At 38.3% G+C, this 22,120-nt stretch overlaps 1 protein-coding gene across 2 annotated transcripts in view; it reads right to left on the minus strand.

Annotated features, from left to right (window-relative positions):
• The window catches only part of XRN2 (5'-3' exoribonuclease 2), a gene marked incomplete at its 5' end in the record, with an annotated part of 90,473 nt that overhangs the window by 58,523 nt on the left and 9,830 nt on the right, over window positions 1-22,120 (minus strand). For both annotated transcript variants that reach the window (XM_082750049.1, XM_082750048.1), the window contains 2 exons: window positions 1,469-1,580; window positions 1,663-1,790. In XM_082750049.1, coding sequence (XP_082606175.1) covers window positions 1,469-1,580; window positions 1,663-1,790 — 240 coding nt within the window. The remainder of the gene's footprint in view (window positions 1-1,468; window positions 1,581-1,662; window positions 1,791-22,120) is intronic.

A 22,120-nucleotide genomic window follows, 5' to 3' on the forward strand; every position in this document is an offset into this window, starting at 1 on the left:
ACTAAAGAAAACAACTTCTTAATCTGTAGGACTTCAAGGTACTTCTATATTGTTTGTCCCACAATAACCACTCTGTCTCTACAAGAAAGCAAAGCAACTAGAAAGGGAACAATGTTTTAACTGAAAATACTTTTGAATTACTCTGACCAAATATAATTTAAAATCACTAGATAAGCTTGAATGAAATGAACTGGACTCTAAGATTTTGAAATTCCTGAACTGAGTTTTGGAACTGGAAGGGATTCAAGCATCCTGTCTACATAATATAAGTTATTTTAAATTCTCTTTTAAATAGTTCCTTTTCCTATAAAATAAGACCACCTAACCTAACTCTTTCAAGTACCATGTTCTTTGATCCACACATCTATTTCAACAAAAACATGCTACGCACCTGAGCATACAGACAGACAGACATACAGACGCTCATACAGGTATGCATACAGTTTATACTTGATCTAGCAGTAAGGGAACACTGGATGTAAAGTGACAGATTTTCTCCAAGACCTTTCACTAATATGAATGGAAATAAGCACCAAATAAAATATTCCTGTTCCCTCTATTCTTCACTGCACTTCAACTGCAACTTACCAAGTTATCAAGTAACTATGATTTTTCATTGTATAAAGAGAACCTCACAGAAAAATTAATCTTCTAGATTTTTAAAATCATTCTATTAGCCACTAGGATTACTAAATCTAAAAGAAAGATAATCTGTTTGTGTATAGCTAAATAAATTTAAGGGTTATGATTTACCTTAATTTTCCTTGAATGGTGATATATAGTTTGCTGGTTATTTATAAGCTAAGCTAGTTGATATGGGACATATCACCCTAGGTCAGTAAATTATTGCCCTCTTAAAGTATTCTGAGGACTAGTCACTGCCCATAGGAGAAAATCCAAACTCAAGCATGGCAATAAAGCCTTCTCAAGACATTGCTCTACTTCCCCTTCCAATCTAAAACAACTGTAATTGCTCAAATGTGTTAGTGTGGTCAAAGGCATGGGAAGTATATTTACTGGGCCCATTTGAGAAATCCAGAAGCTCTGCACTCTTCCTATCTATCTGATCCCCCTCCACTGCCCACCAATCTCCCATTATTCTTTATGCTTCAAGAAATGGGACAAAAGTCACCTCCTATCTCTTAGCTCCCTTAGTAGCACTGATTTCCTCTTCCCTCAGTACTGTGCACGTGTTATCTAATACCTATAAAGCCCACGAGTAACTACCTTGCTCATTTTAAGCCCTTCAAAAGAAAGGGCAGTCACCATTATCCCCAGTATCTCACAATATTTGGCACAAAACAGGTACAAGAAATGTCTGAATGCATGACTGAAGAATCAGGCTGCCTTTCTCAATTTCACCACAGTCAACATTTTTCTTTATTTAGCTGACTTTAACTCTAGACACTCGGGAACACAGCAAAAACAAAAACAGAGGATTATAAGCTAACTTTTTCTTAGCACTTACCACTCCATCTATTGCCATGTATAGAAGTCGTCTTGGTCTTACAATATTGAAAAGTCTGTCAATGTACTCAAAAATTGCAACCATCATTTCGTCTTCATTTTTTGGTGCTGGTCTATAAGGACAAACAAACAACATAACAGAATACAATACTCCCCTGTAACTTCTGCTATCAGTGACAAAAATGGATTACGTACTTGTCTTCAGGATGAGTACAGGGATGGATGATTCCATTCATATCCAAATACAGATTATCAAACTCCACATCATTTGGATTTGGTTTACTGGCATCAACAGGGATCTTTACACCATTGCATTCTTTTGGCTACAAGAAAAGTGACAATAATAGTTTGATTGTTCATGTCTAAAATATCCTAGGCTCAGTATAAACCCATTTCACTTCTGAACTGGAAGTAAAACAGTTTAAGCCATCTTTAAACTATAAGGTAAGAAAAGATTTTCCTCCTTAAAGCAAAACATTTTAAATGAAAGCCAGTCACCAAAAACCACAGAAGATTCCATTTATATGAAAAATCCAGGATAGATAAATCTATAGAGATAGAAACAGATGAGTTTCAATCTGGGGGTGGGGGAGGAGAAAAGTAATAGGAAATGAATGCAAATGGGTGCAACATTTCTTTGGGAGTGATAAAATGTTCTAAAATTAGGCAGTGGTAACAACTCTGTATACAAGCCACTGAATTGTACATTTTAAACAGGCGAATTTTACGGCATATAAATTACATTTCAGTAAGACTATTAAAAAAAAAATTGAAAGGTCAACTTAATTAGTGGGAAAAAGAGCCCACAGAATGGATTAATGTTAAACTGTGGATGTCATATACCAGAATGTCAGACACAAGGGAGAGTCAAAGAAATAAAGGACAGTCACAAATATATTTATACTGAGCCAAAAACAGATAAACAAAAAACAAAACCAAAATCCACCAAGCTTCAGAAGAATACAAACAGTACCATTTATAGAAAGTTCTAAAACAACAACAACAAAAAATAACAGGTATTGTTCAGGGCTGAGTACAACATACACAGTGAATGCATAAGAAGAAAAGCAAGGGAACAATTTTGAGACCCTGGTTGTTATCTCTGAGAGAGGGAAAGAAATGAGACTGCATTTTAATGTACATTTATAATTGCGAGACAAGACAATCACAAAAGGGATTTAAGGAAGGAACAGAGAGAGCAGCAGCTTTCAGATACTGCTCTGTACACATATACTTGTGTATCAGGAAAAAGGGCCTGATCAGAATGAATACGATAAAAATGGTAAGGAAAGTAAGAGGTCAATTTTGGTGGCGTCTATTTCAATAGAGGACAACCTGATAAACTCTCCCCTCAAAAAACAAAAACAAACTCTACAAAGGCAGTCAGCTATAACCTCTCCATCTAGCCTCTACACTCCAAAGTCCACACATTTCTTTCTCTGCATGAAGCCAGACACCACTCTCAGGTGAATCAAGACTCACCATTTTTACATTCCCCAGGAAATCAGGTTAAAAATATTTTAGACTTGGCCATATGATATCAGTTGCAATAACTCATATCTGCTTTTACAGAGTGAAAGCAGCCATAAACAATATGGCTTCATAGCCAATGTGTTCCAATTTAACTGTGTGTACAAAAACAGGAGGCCACTGGCTTGCAATAGCCTCTGCCCTTTGTCCGTAGTACACCACTAGGCATATTGCAGCTCCTCAATGAATGCTGAGTATATAGCTGCATGAGAATTTCTATTTATACTACCTAGAAAATGAAGCATGTTTCGGGGAAGCGGGGGAGGAGGGGTAGGTGGGAGGGTGGCATTAATTTTGGGGAAAAAAAGAGGGCATTCCAGGAATTTCCAGTAAGAAGACTGTGAATATATTTTCCTCTCAGAATTACTGCAGATATATTCAACATGCTAATTACACAAATTTAGAGTTTCTTCAAGAGAAGACTTTGATGCTCAACAAAGGAATTCACTCCTTAAAAGCCTTGCCAATACAATGCCAACGTGTCTCTTGCTGGTTAAAGAGAGATCTTAATCAAAGGGCAGATAAAAGGAGCCACTCTGAACCCCAAAATCAATTAATGAAAATTATCTTTTGGGTTTTCCAAATGATAGAGCATACACTGCAGGCTTCCCTTTCTAACCCAAAACCATGAGACTAACAAAAAACAAACATCCACAACTCAGAATCTGTGACAGAAAACCAGAGTTCTCTGTGGCTGAAAACTTGTGGGGGATATCTGAAATGTGGAAAACTAGAACATCTGACAACTAAAACATGCAGACAGGAGCTTTCCTGCCAAGAAGTGGGTAAACACAAAAGGTCTCCAGACCCAGAGAGGGACTCAAGGGACAGCTTCTGGATAACCCATCAGCACCAGCAGCACTAACAGCCAGGAGAGTCAGTCCCCTGCATTCTCCCCCTTCCTTACCACTCGGGCCCCACAAGGACCAAGGAAGATGGGTGCTTGAGGAGGAAAGGCAGTGCAGTACCCAGGCTGACTCACTTGTCCCAGAGAAACAAGTACACCTACCCAGAAGGCTGGCAGTCAAGGCAGTTCTTGCCTAGCAAGAAGCCTTCTCCTTTTCATGGAAAAAAGGGTATATATATCCCAAATAGGCAGTTTGAGAAATCATCCTATTTGTTTGATAAAGATCCCAAGCAATCAAGGTAAAGAAAATATTTTAAAAAGTAAAGATAGTACAAAGACACGAATAGTGAGTATGTATAAAAAAATATTCCACAGGGGCACCTGGATGGCTCAGTCCTTAAATGTCTGCCTTCATTCCGCTCAGGTCATGATCCCATGGCCCTGGAATCCAGCCCTGCATCAGGCTCCCTGCTATGCGGAAGGCCCACTTCTCTCTCTCCCACTTCTCCTGCTTGTGTTCCCTCTCTCACTGTGTCTCTGCCAAAAAATAATAAAACCTCAAAAAAAATAAAAAGATACTCCACAGGTTTTAACATAAACCACTCAAAATTAATTTCACACCAACTTACTGTTCTACTTAACCTTACAAGGCTTTCTGGCTCCTCAAACGTGAGGCAGAAACCACTACTTTTAGTAATAGCTAAGTAGATGCAGTTCTGCTTAAGCCTGCCTAATATTTAACAGCAGCATTAGAAAAATCATGAATCCTAGCTGAGGTTCCACTGTAAATAAAGTTCCCGCTATTGAAGTCAGATACCAAACTACAGAACTCAGTTTTAGATTCCCTTAGTTAGATTTCCCCAGCCAGCTAGTTTGAGAAGAGAACCAGGGTATAAGATAGCTGGGAGGAACCTTCGTTTGGTTGGAACAAATACCCCATATTTACCTCAGAAAGTAATCCCTGGAAAGAACCAGTTTGACTGGATTGTCTATAGAGAAACTTATGTCCCAGGGCAATAATGAAAACAAAAGAGCAAAGCGCCAAAATTAGCCAAAATTAGCGGAGTTGAATGGCTGGGTGTGATCAGAGAAAGTGGGAGAGAGCCCCCTACCTGTACCACAGGTCATCCCAGGATGGCTATGGGCAGGCCCCAAACTATATACCTCCCTAAGGAGGCATCTGATCTTTTAGAGCCATGTAACACAGTGAGAAAGAAAACAGTTCACTACACTAATCTAACCAGTAAGTAAACTAGGAACACATAACAAGCCCTGGAATGGGGCAGGGAGGGGGCACCAGTACCCAGAAGTGCTACAGTATATTATCTAAAATGTCCTGTTTGCATCAAAAATCTACTAGATATGTAGAAAAACAGAAAAGAATAAACCACAGACCAGAAAAAGACAAGCAACAAAAACCATATATACATATCCAGATTTCATAATGAACAGAAAAGATTTTAAAGTAGTTATTATAAAAGTACGCCTAAGGGAAAAAAGGTAGGATTACAATCTGTTTCAAATAGAGAATGTAAACAAAAATAAAAATTAGGGGGCGCCTGGGTGGCTCAGTGGGTTGAAGCCTCTGCCTTCGGCTCAGGTCATGATCTCAGGGTCCTGGGATTGAGCCCCGCATCGGGCTCTCTGCTCGGTAGAGAGCCTGCTTCCTCCTCTCTCTCTGCCTGCCTCCTTGCATACTTGTGATCTCTGTCTGTCAAACAAATACATAAAAATAAAAAATATCTTTAAGAAAATTAAATTTAAATTAAAATTAAAAATAAAAACACTGTAATTCTGGAGTTGCAAAGAACAATAACTTTAAAACCTCACCTGAGACACCCAACAGATTTGAACAAGCAAAAGAATTAGAAAACTCAGATAGATGAATAGACATTACACAAACCAAAGAGCAGAAGAGGAAAAAAAAGAAAAAGAAAAAGGAAAGAAAACCTGAGAGAATATGGGACACAATGAAATCATGAACACACATGTAAACGGAGTACCTACTAAGAGAGAGGAGAGAGGAACAGAAAAAATATTCAAGAAAATGATAACCCAAAAAATTCCCAAATGTATTGAAAAACAATAGCCTGAACATGCAAGAAGCTCCAAGAGCACCACGTAAAATAAAGAGAACCACAGATGGACACATAAGAGTAAAAATGCTAAAGATGAAAGATAATGAGAAACCTTTAAAAGAATCCACAAAATGAGTCACTTACAAGGGAACTGCAATGAGATCAGCAGCTGGCTCCTAGCAGAAATAACAGAATCAAGAGAGGGCAATGGGATAACATAAGTCCAGAATGCAAAACCTGTTAGCCAAAAGTCTTAAACCAAGGAAAGTTACTGCTCAGAAATGAAAATGAAGAGACTGGCTGGCTCAGTCCTTAGAGCATTCGACTCTCAATCTCAGGTTAAGAGTTCAATCCCCATGCTGGGTGCAGAGCCTACTTAGAATTAAAACAAAACAAAACAACAACAACAAAAGCGGAGACTGCCAGATAAACAAAAACTGGGAGAATCTGTTGATAACAAAACCAACTTAAGAAAATAGGCTGAAGTAAACACAATAAAGGTAAATACGCATATCTTTAATCCTTTCTTTTCTTAACTGATTTAAAAAGCAATTGGATTAAATGTACATTAATGTACATTATTATATAATGTACTGAGGCTTCTAACACAATGTAATTTAAGTGCAATGTATTTCCCAGTAACAGCACAAATGGAGATGGAGTGGGAGCAAAGATGCCACGGGCTAAGAAAGTTCCTGTAAATAGTATAGTCATAATTATAATAATGCACTGCTGGGTTTGTAACATTAATAAGTCTAATATGTATCACGGCAATACCACAGAAAAGGGAAAGTGGGAATCAAGCTATGTAGCGGTAAAGGTGCTATAAATTAAACTACTATAAGTCTAAAGGTGATAAGATGTACAACTGACCCTTGAACAACATGGGTTTGACTGCACAGGTCCACTTATACACGGACCTTTAAGAGTGGAGAGCAAAAGCTGTATAACATTTATTTACAAATGCCCACCGCAGTCTTCATGGGACCAAACTGAAGGTGACCTGCTGCCCTCTGAGTAGCGGAAGAGGCCAGCTAAGCCTGTCAGAAGAGTCCCAGGAGAGCCCTCAGAGAACCCCAGGACCAGGTAGGGCTGCAGGTCACCACATGTGCTGATGGGGTGGTTGGACTGAGTGCCCTGGGCTGGCAGGCATGAGGTCAGACCCAAGCTGAGGAATCCACCCAAAGGGCAGGCACGATATTGCACAGGGAGCAGTCTTGTACCTCAAGCCCCTCTTGCATCAGGCATAAACTCCTCCCCACAGCTGTTGCCCCACTCCTGTGGCCTCCCAGAAGTTAGTACACTTACATATGGCCACAGCTATGGCCACAGGCTGGTGGTACACCCCCAAGCAGATGAGGCAGCTTTTCTGGGCTTCCAGATCATTGTTGCTGCTCGTAGGCCTGCTTGGTGGTTGCTGCTCCTGAGCCCAGGCCACCAGGCTGCAGAACATCAGCATCTGTAGGCCAGGCCCACTTATATGCAGGTTTTTTTCAGTAAATATAGGTATGCTATTATAAATGTATTTTTTCCTTCTTTATGATTTTTCTATTAACATTTTTTAAAAGATTTTATTTATTTATTTATTTGACAGAGAGAGAGAGAGAGAGATCGATCACAAGTAGGCAGAGAGGCAGGCAGAGGGGTGGGGGGAAGCAGGCTCCCTGCAGAGCAGAGAGCCCTCCCTATGTGGGGCTCAATCCCAGGACCTTAGGATCATGAACTGAGCTGAAGGCAGAGGCTTTAACCCACTAAGCCACACAGGTACCCCTCTATTAACATTTCTTTCCTCTGGCTTACTTTACTGGAAGAATACAGTATATAATACAGACACAAACTATGCGTTTATTGACTATTTGTTATCAGTAAAGCTTCCGGTCAAGAGTAGGCTATTAGTAGTTAAGTTTTGGGGAATCAGAAGTTTATAGGCAGATTTTCAACTATGTGGGGGGCCAATAACCCTAACCCTCAAGTTGCTCAAGAGTTGAGCAACCCTCAACTCTTGAGTTGGCAAACCCTAGAGCAACCACTTAAAAAAACACTCAAAAAAATATAGTGAAAAAAAAGTCAGTAATGAAAGTTAAGTTTTACATTATAAAATAAATATGGAAAACAGAAAGTAAAACAATAGATATAAATCCAACTACATCAATAACATTAAATGTAAATGGATTAAAGAATCCAATCAAAAGTGAGAAACTGTCAGACCGGATTTTAAAATAAAATCCAATTATGTTATATATAGGTACAAGTGCTTACAGGAGACACACTTGTGATTCACAGATAGAAAATGAAAGTAAATGGATAGGAACACCATGCAATAGCAACCACAAGAAAGCTAGAATTGTCATATCAGTATCAGACAAAATACACTTAAAAAAAAAAAAAAAGTTACCAGCAATGGTATTTCATAATGATAAGAGGATCAATCCATCAATAATTAAAACAATTAAAAACATACATGCTCATAGTAACAGAGCATCAAAATACATGAAGCCTTCCAAAGCCAGTGCAAGAAAGGAAACAATAGAACAGAATAAATCTAGGAGCTGGTTCTTTGAAAAGATGAACAAAAGAGATAAACTGTTAGCCAGACTCACCAAGAAAAAAAGAGAGAACTCAAAATCTGAAATGAAAAAAGAAAAATAACCAACATCACACAAAGGATTATAAGAGAATAGTGAAAAATTATATCCTGACAAACTGCAGAGCCTAGAAATTGGTAAATTCCTAGAAAAATATAAACTACCCAAGCTGAATCAGAAAGAAATAGAAAATTTGAACAGACTGGTTACTGGCAATGAAACTGTATCACTAGCGATGCCTGAGTGGCTCAGCAGGATTAGTGTTTGATCCCTACTTGCTGGCTCGGGTCATGATCTCAGGGTTGTGAGATTGAGGCCAGAGAGGCTCTAGGATGGGTCTGGAGTCTGCTTAAGATTCTCTCTCTCCCCCTCTGCAGTCCCCTGCCATCCCCATACTTAAAGAAGAGTTAATACCCATTCCTCTCAAACTATTCCAAAAATAACAGAAGAGGAAGGAAAGCTCCCAAATTTATTCCAGGATGCCAGCATTACCCTGATACCAAAAGCAAATAAAAACTCTACCAAAAAATAAAACTACAGGCCAATATCTCTGGGGAACATAGAAGCAAACACGCCCCAACAAAATATTAGCACACCAAACGAACAATATAAAAAAAAAATCATTCACCATAATCAAACGGGATTTATTCCAGAGATTCAAGGATTCAAATGTGATTCGATATTCATAAATGAATCAATATTATACATCACATTAATAAGAAAAAAGAAGATATAAACCATACAATCATTTCAATAGATGCAGAAAAAGCACTTGATAAAGTATAACATCTACTGGTGACTTAAAAAAAAACCAAAAAACTCAATAAAGCAGATTTAGAGCACAACTCCACGTAATAAAGACCATATGGGGGTGTCTGGGTCACTCAGTGGGCTGAGCATCTGACTCTTGATTTCAGTACAGGTTATCTCAGGTCTTGAGATCAAGTCTTGCATTGGGCTCCGTACTCAGTATGGAGCCTGCTTGGGATTCTCTCTCTCCCCGCCACTGGCCCTCCCCTGCTCAAATAAATAAATTAAAAAAAAATAAATAAATAAAGACCATATATGAAAAACCCACAGTCAACATCATACTCATGGATGAAAACCTGAAAGCTTTTCTTCTAAGATCAGGAAAGAGGAGGATGTCTACTCTCACCACTTTTATTCAACATGATACTGGAAGTCCTAGCCACAACAATCACACAAGAAAAAGAAATGAAAGGCACCCACACTGGTAAAGAAGTAAATCTATTACTGTTTGCAGATCATATATTATACACAGAAAACCCTAAGGTCTCCACCAAAAAACTATTAGAACTGATAAATAAAATCAGTAAAGTCACAGGATACAGGACACAAAACTAATATACAAAAATCCACTGTATTTTATGCATGAATAATGAAGTAGCAGAAAGAGAAATTTAAAAACTCATTTATAGTTGCACCCCAAATAATAAAATCCCTAAGAATAAACATAACCAAGAATGTTTAAGGCCTGTGCTCTAAAAACTACAAAGTACTGATGAAAGAAACTGAAAATGACACAGATATTCCATACTCAGGGACTGAGAAAACCAATACTGTTAAAATGCCCACACTATCCAAAGCAATCTACAGATTTAATGCAATCCCTATCCAAATACCAATAACACTGGTCACAGAACTAGAACAAATAATACTAAAGTATGCAGTGGATCACAAAAGACCCCAAATAGTCAAAGCAATTTTGAAATAAAGGTGCAAAACTTCGGGTATCATGATCCCAGATTACAAGATGTACTACACCAAGCTGTAGTAATCAAAACAGTATGGTACTAGCACAAAGAAAAAGAGGCACAGATCAATGGAACAGAATAGAGAGCCCTGAAATAAACCAATGCATACATGGTCAATCAATCTATGACAAAGAAGGCAAGAATATATAATGGGGAAAAGACAGTCTCTTCAACAAATGGTGTTGGAAAAACTGAACATCTGCATGCAAAAACTGAAACTAGACCACTTTCTTACACGACGCACAAAAATAAACTCAAAATGGATTAACAAAGGACCTAAAGGTGAGATCTGAAACCATGAAACTGCTAGGGGAAAACACTTCCAATAATTCTCTGACACTGGCCATAGAAATAGTTTTCTAGATACATCCCCTCAGGCCAGGAAAACAAAAACAAAATTAAACTGCTGGGACTATACAAAAATGAATGCACAGTGAAGGAAACCATCAACAAAACAAAAAGACAACCTAGCAAAACAGAAGACATCTGTAAATGAGATGTCCTATAAGGGGTTATTATCCAAAACATATAAAGAACTTATACAACACCAACAACCACCCCCCAAAATAATCCAATTTAAAAATAGGCAAAGGCCGGGGGCACCAGGGTGGCTCAGTGGGTTGAGCCTCTGCCTTCGACTCAGGTTGTGGTCTCGGAGTCCTGGGATCAAGCCCCGCATCAGGCTCTCTGCTCAGCGGGGGGAGGGGGGGGTCTGCTTTCCCTTCTTTCTCTGCCTGCTTCTCTGCCTACTTGTGATGTCTGCCTGTCAAATGAATAAATAAAGTCTTTAAAAATATATATATAGGCAAAGGCCCTGCAAAGACATACAAATGGCCAACACAGGAAAAGATGCTCAACACCACTAATTTTCAGAAAACTGCAAATCAAAATCACAACAAGATATTCCATATCTGTCAGAATGGCTAAAATCAACACAAGAAATAACAAGTGCTGGCGAGGATTTGGAATAAAAGAAACTCTTCTGTACTGCTGGTAATAATGCAAATTGGTGCAGCCACTCTGGAAAGCAAGCTGGAAGTTCTTCGAAAAATTAAAAACAGAATTACCATATTATCCAGTTAATTCCACTACTGGGTATTTACCAGAAGAAAACAGAAATGCTAATTTTAAAAGACACATGCACCCCTATGTTTACTGCATTATTTACCACAGCTAACACATGGAAATGACCCAAGCGTCCATCCACAAATGAATGGATAAAGAAACTGTGATACACACACACACACACACACACACACACACACACACACACAATGGGATATCACTCAGTCATTAAAAATGAGATCTTGCCATTTGCAACAACATGATAGACCAGCAGGATATAATGCAAAGTGAAATCAGTTAAATAGTGAAAGACAAGTACCATATTTCACTTGTACGCGGAGTACTAGGAACAAAACAAAAAACAAAGACAAAAAGACCATCAAAAAACAGACTCATCTAAGAATACAAACTCATGGTGGCCAGAGGGGAGATGGGTGAAGGGATGGGTGAAACATAAATGGGATTTATAATGCATTTTTCCTGACGAGCACTGAGTAATGTACAGAATTCTTGAATCATACTGTACATGCAAAACTAACAATGCGTACATCTGAATACCACTGTGTTCTAATTACACTTAAATTAAACAAGAGCTATTATAAAAAAAAAACTTTTTAAAACACAAATCTTTTAATAAATGACAAAAGTGAAAAAATAGACAATTCAACAGTAATAGTGTGCTTCCCCTGCCCCTCCTGCCTCTGCCTACTTGTGATCTCTGTCAAATAAATAATTAAAATCTTAAAAAAAAAAAATAAGGATACAGATGACGTGAACAACACTCTTCCTTTTCATTTCTTTAACTGACATGTAACATTTTATTTGCTTCAAGGGTACAGGACTGTAAATCATCATTCTTACACAACTCTACTTACACAACGTACTCTCCCCTGTGTCTATAACCCAACCACCATATCCCTCCCTCCCCACCCCCCAGCAACCCTCAGTTTGTTTCCTGAGATTAAGAGTCTCTTTAAAGTTTGTCACCCTCCCTGGTCCCATCTTCTTTCATTTTTTCCCTCCCTTCCACCACGACCCCCCGCTCTGCCTCTCAAATTCTTCATATCAGCGAGACCATATAATAATTGTCTTTGACTGACTTATTTTGCTTAGCATAATACCCTCTAGTTCCAACCACGTCGTTGCAAATGGAAAGATTACATTTTTTGATGGCTGCATAGTATTCCTGTGTGTGTCTGTGTGTGTGTACACATACAAACATACATACACCCCACACTTCTTTATCTGTTCATCTGTTGATGGACATCTAGGTTCTTTCCATAGTTTGGCTATTGTGTACATTGTTCCTGTAAACACTGGGGTACACATGCCCCTTCAAATCACTACATTTGTATCTTTAGGGTAAATACCTAGTAGTGCGATTGCTGGGTCATAGGGTAGCTCTATCTTTGACTTTTTGAGGAACCCCCATACTGTTTTCCTGAGTGGCTACACCAGCTTGCATTCCCACCAATGGTGGAGGAGGGTTCCCCTTTCTCTGTATCCTCGACAACACCTGTCATTTGCTGACTGGTTAATTTTTGCCATTCCAACTGATGTGAGGTTGTATCTCACTGTGATTTTGATTTGTATTTCCATGATGCCGAGTGATGTGGAGCACTTTTTCATGTGTCTGTTGGCCATCTGGATGTCTTCTTTGCAGAAATGTCTGTTCATATCTTCTGCCCATTTCTTAATTAGATTATTTGTTCTTTGGGTGTTGAGCTTGGTAAGTTCTTTACAGATTTTGGATACTAGCCCTTTATCTGATATGTCATTTGTAAATATCTTCTCCCATTCTCTATGTTGTCTTTGGTTTTGTTGACTGTTTCCTTTAATTTGCAAAAGCTTTTTATCTAGATGAAGTCCCAACAGGTCATTTTTGCCCTTGCTTCCATTGTCTTTGGTGATGTTCCTAGGAAGAAGTTGCTGTGGCTGTCAAAGAGGTTGCTGCCTGTGTTCTCCTCAAGGATTTTTATGGATTCCTGTCTCACATTGAGGTTCTTCATCCATTTTGAGTCTATTTTTGTGTGTGGTCTAAGGAAATGGTCCAATTTCATTCTTCTGCACCTGGCTGTCCAATTTTCCCAACACCATTTGTTGAAGAGACTTGTCTTTTTTTCCATTGGACATTCTTTCCTGCTTTGTCAAAAATTAGCTGACCGTAGAGTTGAGGGTCCATTTCTGGGCTCTCTATTCTGTCCATTGATCTATGTGTCCGTTTTTGTGATAGTACCATACTGTCTTGATGATAACAGCTTTGTAACAGAGCTTGAAGTCTGGAATTGTGATGCTGCCAATTTTGGTTTTCTTTTCCAACATTCCTCTGCCTGTTCAGGATCTTTTCTGATTCCATATAAATTTTAGGATTATTTGTTCCATTTCTTTGAAAACACTGATGGTATTTTGATAGGGATTCCATTAAATGTGTAGATTGCTCGAGATAACATAGACATTGGACCATTTCTCCATTTTTTTTGTGTGTGTGTCTTCCTCAATTTCTTTCATGAGTACTTCATAGTTTTCTGAGTACAGATTCTTTGCCTCTTTGGTTAGGTAGGTTTATTCCCAGGTTATCTTATGGGTTTTTTTTTTAATAAAACTTTTTTTTAATGATTTTATTTATTTGTCAGAGAGAGAGAGAGAGAGCGCACAAGCACAGGCAGAGAGAGTGGCAGGCAGAGACAGAGGGAGAAGCAGGCTTCCTGCGGAGCAAGGAGCCCGATGTGGGACTTGATCCCAGGACGCTGGGATCATGACCTGAGCCGAAGGCAGCTGCTTAACCAACTGAGCCACCCAGGCGTCCCTATCTTATGGTTTTGAGTACAATTATAAATGGGATCAACTCCTTAATTTCTCTTTCTTCTGTTTTGTTGTTGTGTATAGAAATGCAACTGATTTCTGTGCATTGATTTTTTATATCCTGACACTTCACTGAGTTCCTGTATGAGATCTCGCAGTTTTGGAGTGGAGTCTTTTGGGTTTTCCACATAAAGTATCCTATCATCTGCAAAGAGTGAGCGTTTGACTTCTTCTTTGCCGATTCGGTGCCTTTTATTTCTTTTTGTAATCTGACTGCTGAGACTAGGACTCCTAGTACTATGTTGAATAGCAGTGGTGACAGTGGACATCCCTGCCATGTTCCTGACCTTAGGGGAAAAGCTCTCAGTTTTTTCCCAATGAGAATGATATTTGCTGTGGGTTTTCACAGATGGCTCCTAAGATACTGAGGTATGCATGCTCTAACCCTACACTGTGAAGAGTTTTGATCAAGAAACGGTGCTGTATCTTGTCAAGTTCTATTTCAGCATTTTTTTAAAGCATATCATATGGTTCTTGTTCTTTCTTTTATTAATATACTGTATCACACTGATTAATCTGTAGATGTTGAACCAACCTTGCAGCCCAGGAACAAATACCACTTGGTCATGGTGAATCATCCTTTTAATGTATTGTTGGACCATACTGGCTAGTATTTTGCAGAGAATTTTAAAAACTGTGTTCATCATGGCTACTGGTCTGTAATCCTCCTTTTTTTGGGGGGGGGTCTTTGTCTGGTTTGGGGATCAAGGTAATGCTGGCCTCATAAAATGAATTTGGAAGTTTTCCTTTCATTTCTATTTTTTGGAATGATTTCAGAAGAATAGATATTAATTTTTCTTTAAATGTATGATAGAATTCCCTTGGGAAGAGGTCTGGTCCTGGGCTCTTGTTTGTTGGGAGATTTCTGATGACTGCTTCAGTCTCCTTACTGGTTATGGGTCTGTTCACGTTTTCTATTTCTTCCTGGTTCAGTTTCGGTAGTTTATATGTCTCTAGGAATGCATCTATTTCTTCCAGATTGTCAAATCTGCTGGTGTATAGTTGCATATAATATGTTCTTATCATTGTATTTCTTTGGTGTTGGTTGTGATCTCTCCTCTTTCAGGATTTTATTCACTTGGGTCCTTTCTCTTTTCCTTTTGGTAAGTCTGGCCAGGGCTTTATCAATCTTATTAATTCTTTCAAAGAACTAGCTCCTAGTTTCATTAATTTGTTCTACTGTTTGGTTGGTTGGTTGGTTAGTTTCTATTTCATTGATTTCTACTCTGATCTTCATTATTTCTCTTCTCCAGCTGAGGTTAGGCTTTCTTTGCTGTTCTTTCTCCAGCTCCTTTAGGCGTAGGGTTAGGTTATGTACTTGAGACTTTACTTGTTTCTTGAGAAAGGGTTGTATCGCTATATACTTTCCTCTCAGGACTGCCTTTGCTGTGTCCTAAAGATTTTGAACAGCTGTGTTTTCATTTTCATTTGTTTCCATGAGTTTTTTAAAATCTTTAATTTCCTGGTTGACCCATTCATTCTTTAGTAGGATGCTCCTTAGCCTCCATGTATTTCAGTTCTTTCCAATTTTCCTCTTGTGATTGAGTTCTAGTTTGAAAGCATTTTGGTCCAAAATATGCAGGGAATGATCCCAATCTTTTGGTACCAGCTGAGACCTGATTGGTGACCCAGGATGTGATCTATTCTGGAAAATGTTCCATGTGCACTAGAGAAGAATGAGTATTCTTTTGCTTTGGGATGGAATGTTCTGAATACATCCTTGATGTCCATTTGGTCCAGTGTGTCATTTAAGGCCTTTATTTCCTTGTTGATTTTTGCTTGGATGATCTGTCCTATTCAGTGAGGAGGTTGTTAAGGTCCCCTACTATTATTGTATTACTGTCAATGTGTATTCATTGGTTTATATAACTGGGTGATCCCATGCTAGGGGCATAGATATTTAAAATTATTTGATCTTGTTAGACAGACCCTTTAAGTATGCTATAGTGTCCTTCCTTATCTCTTATTATAGTCTTTGGCTTAAAGTCTAATTTATCTGATATAAGGATTGCCACCCCAGCTTTCTTTTGATGTCTATTAGCATGGTAAATTGTTTTCCAACCCTTCGCCTTAAATCTGGAGGTGTCTTTGGGTCTAAAATGAGTTTCTTGTAGACAGTATATCAATGGGTCTTGTTTTTTAATCCATTCTGACACCCTGTGTTTTTTGATTGGGGGCATTTAGCCCATTTACATTCAGGGTAACTACTGAAAGATATGACTTTAGTGCCACTCTATTGCCTGTAAGGTGACTGTTACTGTATACTGTCTCTGTTCCTTTCTGGTCTATTACTTTTAGGCTCTCCCTTTGCTTAGAGGATCCCTTTCAATATCTCCTTAGGGCTGGTCCAGTGTTTGCAAATTCTTTTAATTTTTGTTTGTCCTGGAAGTTTTTTTTAATCTCTCCTTCTATTTTCAATGACAGCCTAGCTGGATATAGTATTCTTGGCTACATATTTTTATCTTTTAGTGCTCTGAATATATCATGTTAGTCCTTTCTGGACTGCCAGGTCTCTCTGGACAGGTCTGCGGCTAATCTCCTATTTCTACCATTGCATGTTACAAAATTTCTTATCCCAAGCTGCTTTCAGGATTTTCTCTTTATCGCTGAGACTTACTATCAGATGATGGGTGTGAACCTATTTTTATTAATTTTGAGAGGGGTTCACTGTGCCTCCTGGATTTTGATACTTGCTCTCTTCGTCTAACTAGGGAAATTCTCTGATATAATTTGCTCCAATATACCTTCTGCCCCCTCTCTTTCTTCTTCTTCTGGGATCCCAATTATCCTAATATTGTTTGTCTTATGGTATCACTTATCTCTCGAATTCTCCCCTCGTGGTCCAGCAGTTTATCTTTCTCAGCTTCTTTATTCTCCATCACTTGGTCTTCTATATTACTAATTCTCTCTTCTGCCACATTTATCCTAGCAAAAAATAAAGCCTCCATTTTGATTGCACCTCATTAATAGCTTTTTAAATTTCATCTTGATTAGATTTTAGTTCTTTTATTTCTCCAGAAAGGGATTCTCTTCTATGCTTTTTTTGAGCCCAGCTAGCACCTTCATAATCAACATTCTGAACTCTAGATCTGACATCTTACTAATGTCTGTATTGATTAGGTTCCCAGCTGTCGGTAATGCCTCTTGTTCTTTTTTTTTTTGAGGTAAATTTTTCTGCCTTGTCATTTTATCCAGGTAAGAACAGATGGCTGAGAGAACAAAATACTAAAAGGGTAGCAATGACACCAAAAAATATACACTAGCCAAATTGGAAAAGACCCAAAACCAGGGGGTGGGGGAAGAATTTTTGGGTGTGTTTTGGTCTGTTAGAAGAAAATACTCCCAAAATTTTAAAGAAAGAAAAACTTACATATACACAAAAGTAACAGTAAGCACAATTAAGGGATGAAATATGATTGTAAAGATGAAAACATAAAAAGATTCTAAACAAGAAAATAGTAAGAAAAAAAAGTTGAAAAAAGAAGAGTAAAAGAGGAAAGAATGTGATCAGGCTGGAGACTAGAACAAAGCCATGTGCTAGATTTAGGGTATATTTTGATCTGTTAGAAGAAACTGTATTCCAAAATTTTAAAGAAAGAAAAACCTCTATGTATACAAAAAATAAGGCTAAATACAATGAAAGGATAGAATAGAATTATAACAATGACCATTCAAAAAGATTTTTAAAAAGGTATTGATAATATAGAATAGTTAAAAATGTTAAAACAGGAAAGAGGTAAATTTTTTTAAAAGATTTATTTATTTATTTATTTGACAGAGAGAGAGAGAGAGAGAGAGATCACAAGTAGGCAGAGAGGCAGGCAGAGAGAGAAAGGAAGGGAAGCAGGCTCCCCACTGAGCAGAGAGCCCAATACGGGATTCGATCCCAGGACCCTGAGATCATGACCTGAGCCTAAGGCAGCGGCTTAAACCACTGAGCCACCCAGGCGCCCCGAAAGAGGTAAAATTTTAAAAAATAGAATAAGAAAAGAATAAAATTAAAAAAATTTAACTTTGAAAGACTAAAGAATCATGGGGAAAAGCCATGAATTAATTCTATGTGCTGTATTCCTGTACCTCTGAAATTTTGCAGTTCTCATTGATTGGTGAACTTGGTCTTGGCTGGATGCTCTTGTTGACATTCTGGTGGAGGGGCCTGCTGCATTGATTCTCAAATGTCTTTGCCAGAGGAGGAACTGCACCACCCTTGTTAAGGGCCAGGCTAAGTAATCTGCTCAGTTTTGTCCTTTGTGGTTGTTATTCCCTGAATGCTTTCTGTACAGCTTTGGAGGACGGGAATGAAGATGGCAGCATCCCAATCTCCAGCCCTGTAGGAGGTGAGAGCTCGGGGCCCCACTCCTCAGAGAAAAAGCAGTCAATCACTCCCATGTCCCCAGTCTCCAGCCGCACTCCGTGCTCACCTGGCCTGTGACCTATTGTTTTTATTTCTGGCACAGGGCCGTGTTTAGAGTCTCCAAACCCAGCAGATTCCTGCAGCGCACTCCTGTGCCACTTCTCCCAGAGAAGGAAGGAGGAGGTCTCCCCCAATCTACCACACGTGTGGTCCTTGCTCGAAGAGAAACGGCCAGACTGTGCCTTGGGTCATGATTTAAAGTAATCCTGAGCTGAGAGCCCACTCCTTGTCTCTGTCTCTGCAGCCAGCTTCCCCACTCCAATACCTGGGAGCTCTTCCACATTCAGGCACCCCTGGTCTTTTTGTGACCCCACAGGTCCTGAGATCACACTGTCTCAGCGAGGGCTCCATCTCCCACTTAGCCTCTAGAGTGACGTCTCTCAGGGGAGTAGACTTCTTTAAAAGTTCCAATTTTGTGCTCCGCTGCTCTACCGCTTGCTGGAAGCCAACCCCTCCCCCTGCAATGTGTCTTCCCATATATCGCCTGGGATTCACTTCTCCACATGTCCTACCTTCCAGAAAGTGGTCACTTTTCTATTCCTAGAATCGCTGCTCTTCTTCTCTTCAGTCTTCTGTTGAGTTTGTAGGTGTTCAAAATGGTTTCATAACTATCTAGCTGAACTTCTGGGACCCGATGATATTTAGGTCTATTCCTATGCCATCTTACTCCTCCTCTCATGAACAACACTATTAACAAACCAGATCTGACAGACTTCTATAGAATACCCCATCCAACAACAGAACATACATTCTCAACTGCATATGGAACATTTTCCAGTGGACCAAACGCTGGGCCATAGAACAAATCTCAAAAAACTTAGAAGCATAAAAATAATTTAAAATATGTTCTCCAGCCACAATGAAATGAAATTAGAAATAACAGGAGGAAATCTGGGAAATTCATAAATATGTGGAAATTAAACAACACACTCATGAATAAATAACCAATGAAATGAAAAAATCAATAGAGAAATCAGAAAATACCTTGAGATAGATGAAAATGAAGATAAAACATACCAAAACTTATGGTATAGAATCGAAGCAGTGTTCAGAGGAAAATCTACAACTGTAAATGTCTATATTAAGAAAGACTTCAAATCCACAACCTAACCTTATAGGTTATGTACCTTAAGACACTACAAAATAGGGGTATCTGGGTGGCTTAGTCATTAAGCATCTGCCTTTGGCTCAGGTCATGATCCCAGGGTTCTAGGATTGAGCCCCTCATCAGGCTCTTCTCAGCAGGAAGCCTAATCTCCCTCTCCCACTCCCCCTGCTTGTGTTCCCTGTGTCTCTATAAAATAAATAAAATCTTTTAAAAAATACTAGAAAATATATGTACTTTAAGACACTAGAAAAATGATAGCAAATTAAACCCAAAGCCAACAAAAGAAATGATATTAAAGGAAAAATAACAAAACTGAAAATGAAAAGATTAAAAGGAAAAAAACCTTTGAACCAGAACTTGTTCTTTCAAAAGATCAACAAACGTTTAGTCAGTCTGACCTAGAAAAAGAGAAGATTCAAATTATCAGAATCAGTAATAGAAGAGAAGACAGGATGTTACACCACCTTTATAGAAACAAACAAACTAAAAAGGTCATGAATAGTACACCAAAAAATTAGATAGCTTAGATGAAGCATACAATTAATAAAAAGACAAACTATAAAAATGACAAAAGAAATAATCTGAATAAACCTATATGAGGCAGAACCAATTAAAAAAAAAATTAGAAAACAAAACTACCCACAAAGAAAAGCCCAAGCTTAGGGATTCCTGGGTGATCCAGTCAGTTAATCATCTACCTTCAGGTCAGGTCATGATCCCAGGGTCCTGGGATCGAGTCCTGCATTGGGCTCCCTGCTCAACAGGGAGTCTACTTCCTCTTCTTCTGCCTGCCACTCCGGAGCCTTGCTTGTGTGTACCCATTCGCTCACTCTCACAAATAAAATCTTAAAAAAAAAAAAAAAAAAAGTAAAGCCTGAGCCTAAATGGTTTCTCCACTCAATTCTACCAAACACCCAAAGAAGAATAAAAATTCTTGGGCTCCTGTGTGGCTCAGTTGGTTAAGCGACTGCCTTCAGCTCAGGTCACGATCCTGGAGTCCCCGGATCTAGTCTCACATAAGGCTCTGAGCTCTTGGCAGGGAGTCTGCTTCTCCTGCTGACCTTTCTCCACTCATGCTCTCTCTCTCTCAAATAAATACATAAATCTTTAAAAAAAAAAAAATACCAATTCTTCACATATACTTCCAAAAACAAGAAAAGGAAGAAACATTTTCCAACACATTTTACAAGGCCAGTATTATCCTGATAACCAAAACTACACAAAGATGTCACAGGAAAACAAAACCACAGACTCTCTAATGAACAGGGATATAAAAGCCCTCAACAAAATACTAGCAAACTGAATCTGACAATACATGAAAAGAATTATATAGCACTACCAAGTAGGATTTATCCTAGCAATGCAAGGCTTAACATCAAAAAATCAATTAATAAAATGTATCACATGAATAGAATGAAAGACAAGAATTACACGACCATCTCAATAGATGTAGAAAAAGCATCTGAGGATATCTAACACCTTTTCATGGTAAAAACAGAAACCAAACAACCACTCAATAAATTAGGAATGGAAGATATGTTCCTTACATAAAGGGCATCTACAAAAAAAAAAAGTTAATATCATACTCAATGGTGACGAAGTAGGTGGTCTCCCTTTAAGGTTAGAATTGTCATGGAGGTTCTACCCAGGGCAATTAAGTAAGAAAAAGAAATAAAAAGCATCTATATTGTAAAGGAGGAAGTAGAACTTTGCATGATGTGATCCTGTATATAGAAAATCCTAAATTAACTACCAAAAACTATTAGGATATATGAGTTCAGCAAGATTGCAGGATACAAGATCAATATAAAAAAAATTTAATTTCTATACACTTGCCATGAACAATTGAAAAAATAAAACAATTCCAATCATAGTAGTATCCTAAAACTAAAGTTAATCAAAGAAATGTAAAATCTATACTATGAAGTGGATTATAAAATTCATATGCAATTGCAAGGAAGTCGAATATACAAAGTAATCCTCAAAAAAGAATAAAATAAAGGACTTAGACTTCCAGATTTCAAAATTCACTACAAAGCAATGGTAATCAAGACACTATGGTAGTGGTACAAGGATAAACATATAAATCAAAAGAACAGAAATTAAACACAAGAAATAAACCCATACCTCTATAGTCAACTGATTTTTAACAAGGTGTCAAGACCATTCAATTAGCAAAGAACACTTTTCAACAAATGGTGTTGTAACAACTGGATAGCCACACACCAAAGAATGAAGTTGGACCTTAACCTCATACCATATGCAAAAGTTTACTCAGAATGGATCATACATGCACATTTAAGAGTTGGAAGTATAAAGCTCTCAGGGGAAAATACAGGCATAAATCTTCATGACTTTGTATTTGGCAATGGATTCTTTGATGTGACAC

Source organism: Mustela nivalis (assembly GCF_964662115.1).
Source record: "Mustela nivalis genome assembly, contig: HAP1_SCAFFOLD_609, whole genome shotgun sequence".
NCBI lineage: Eukaryota > Metazoa > Chordata > Mammalia > Carnivora > Mustelidae > Mustela > Mustela nivalis.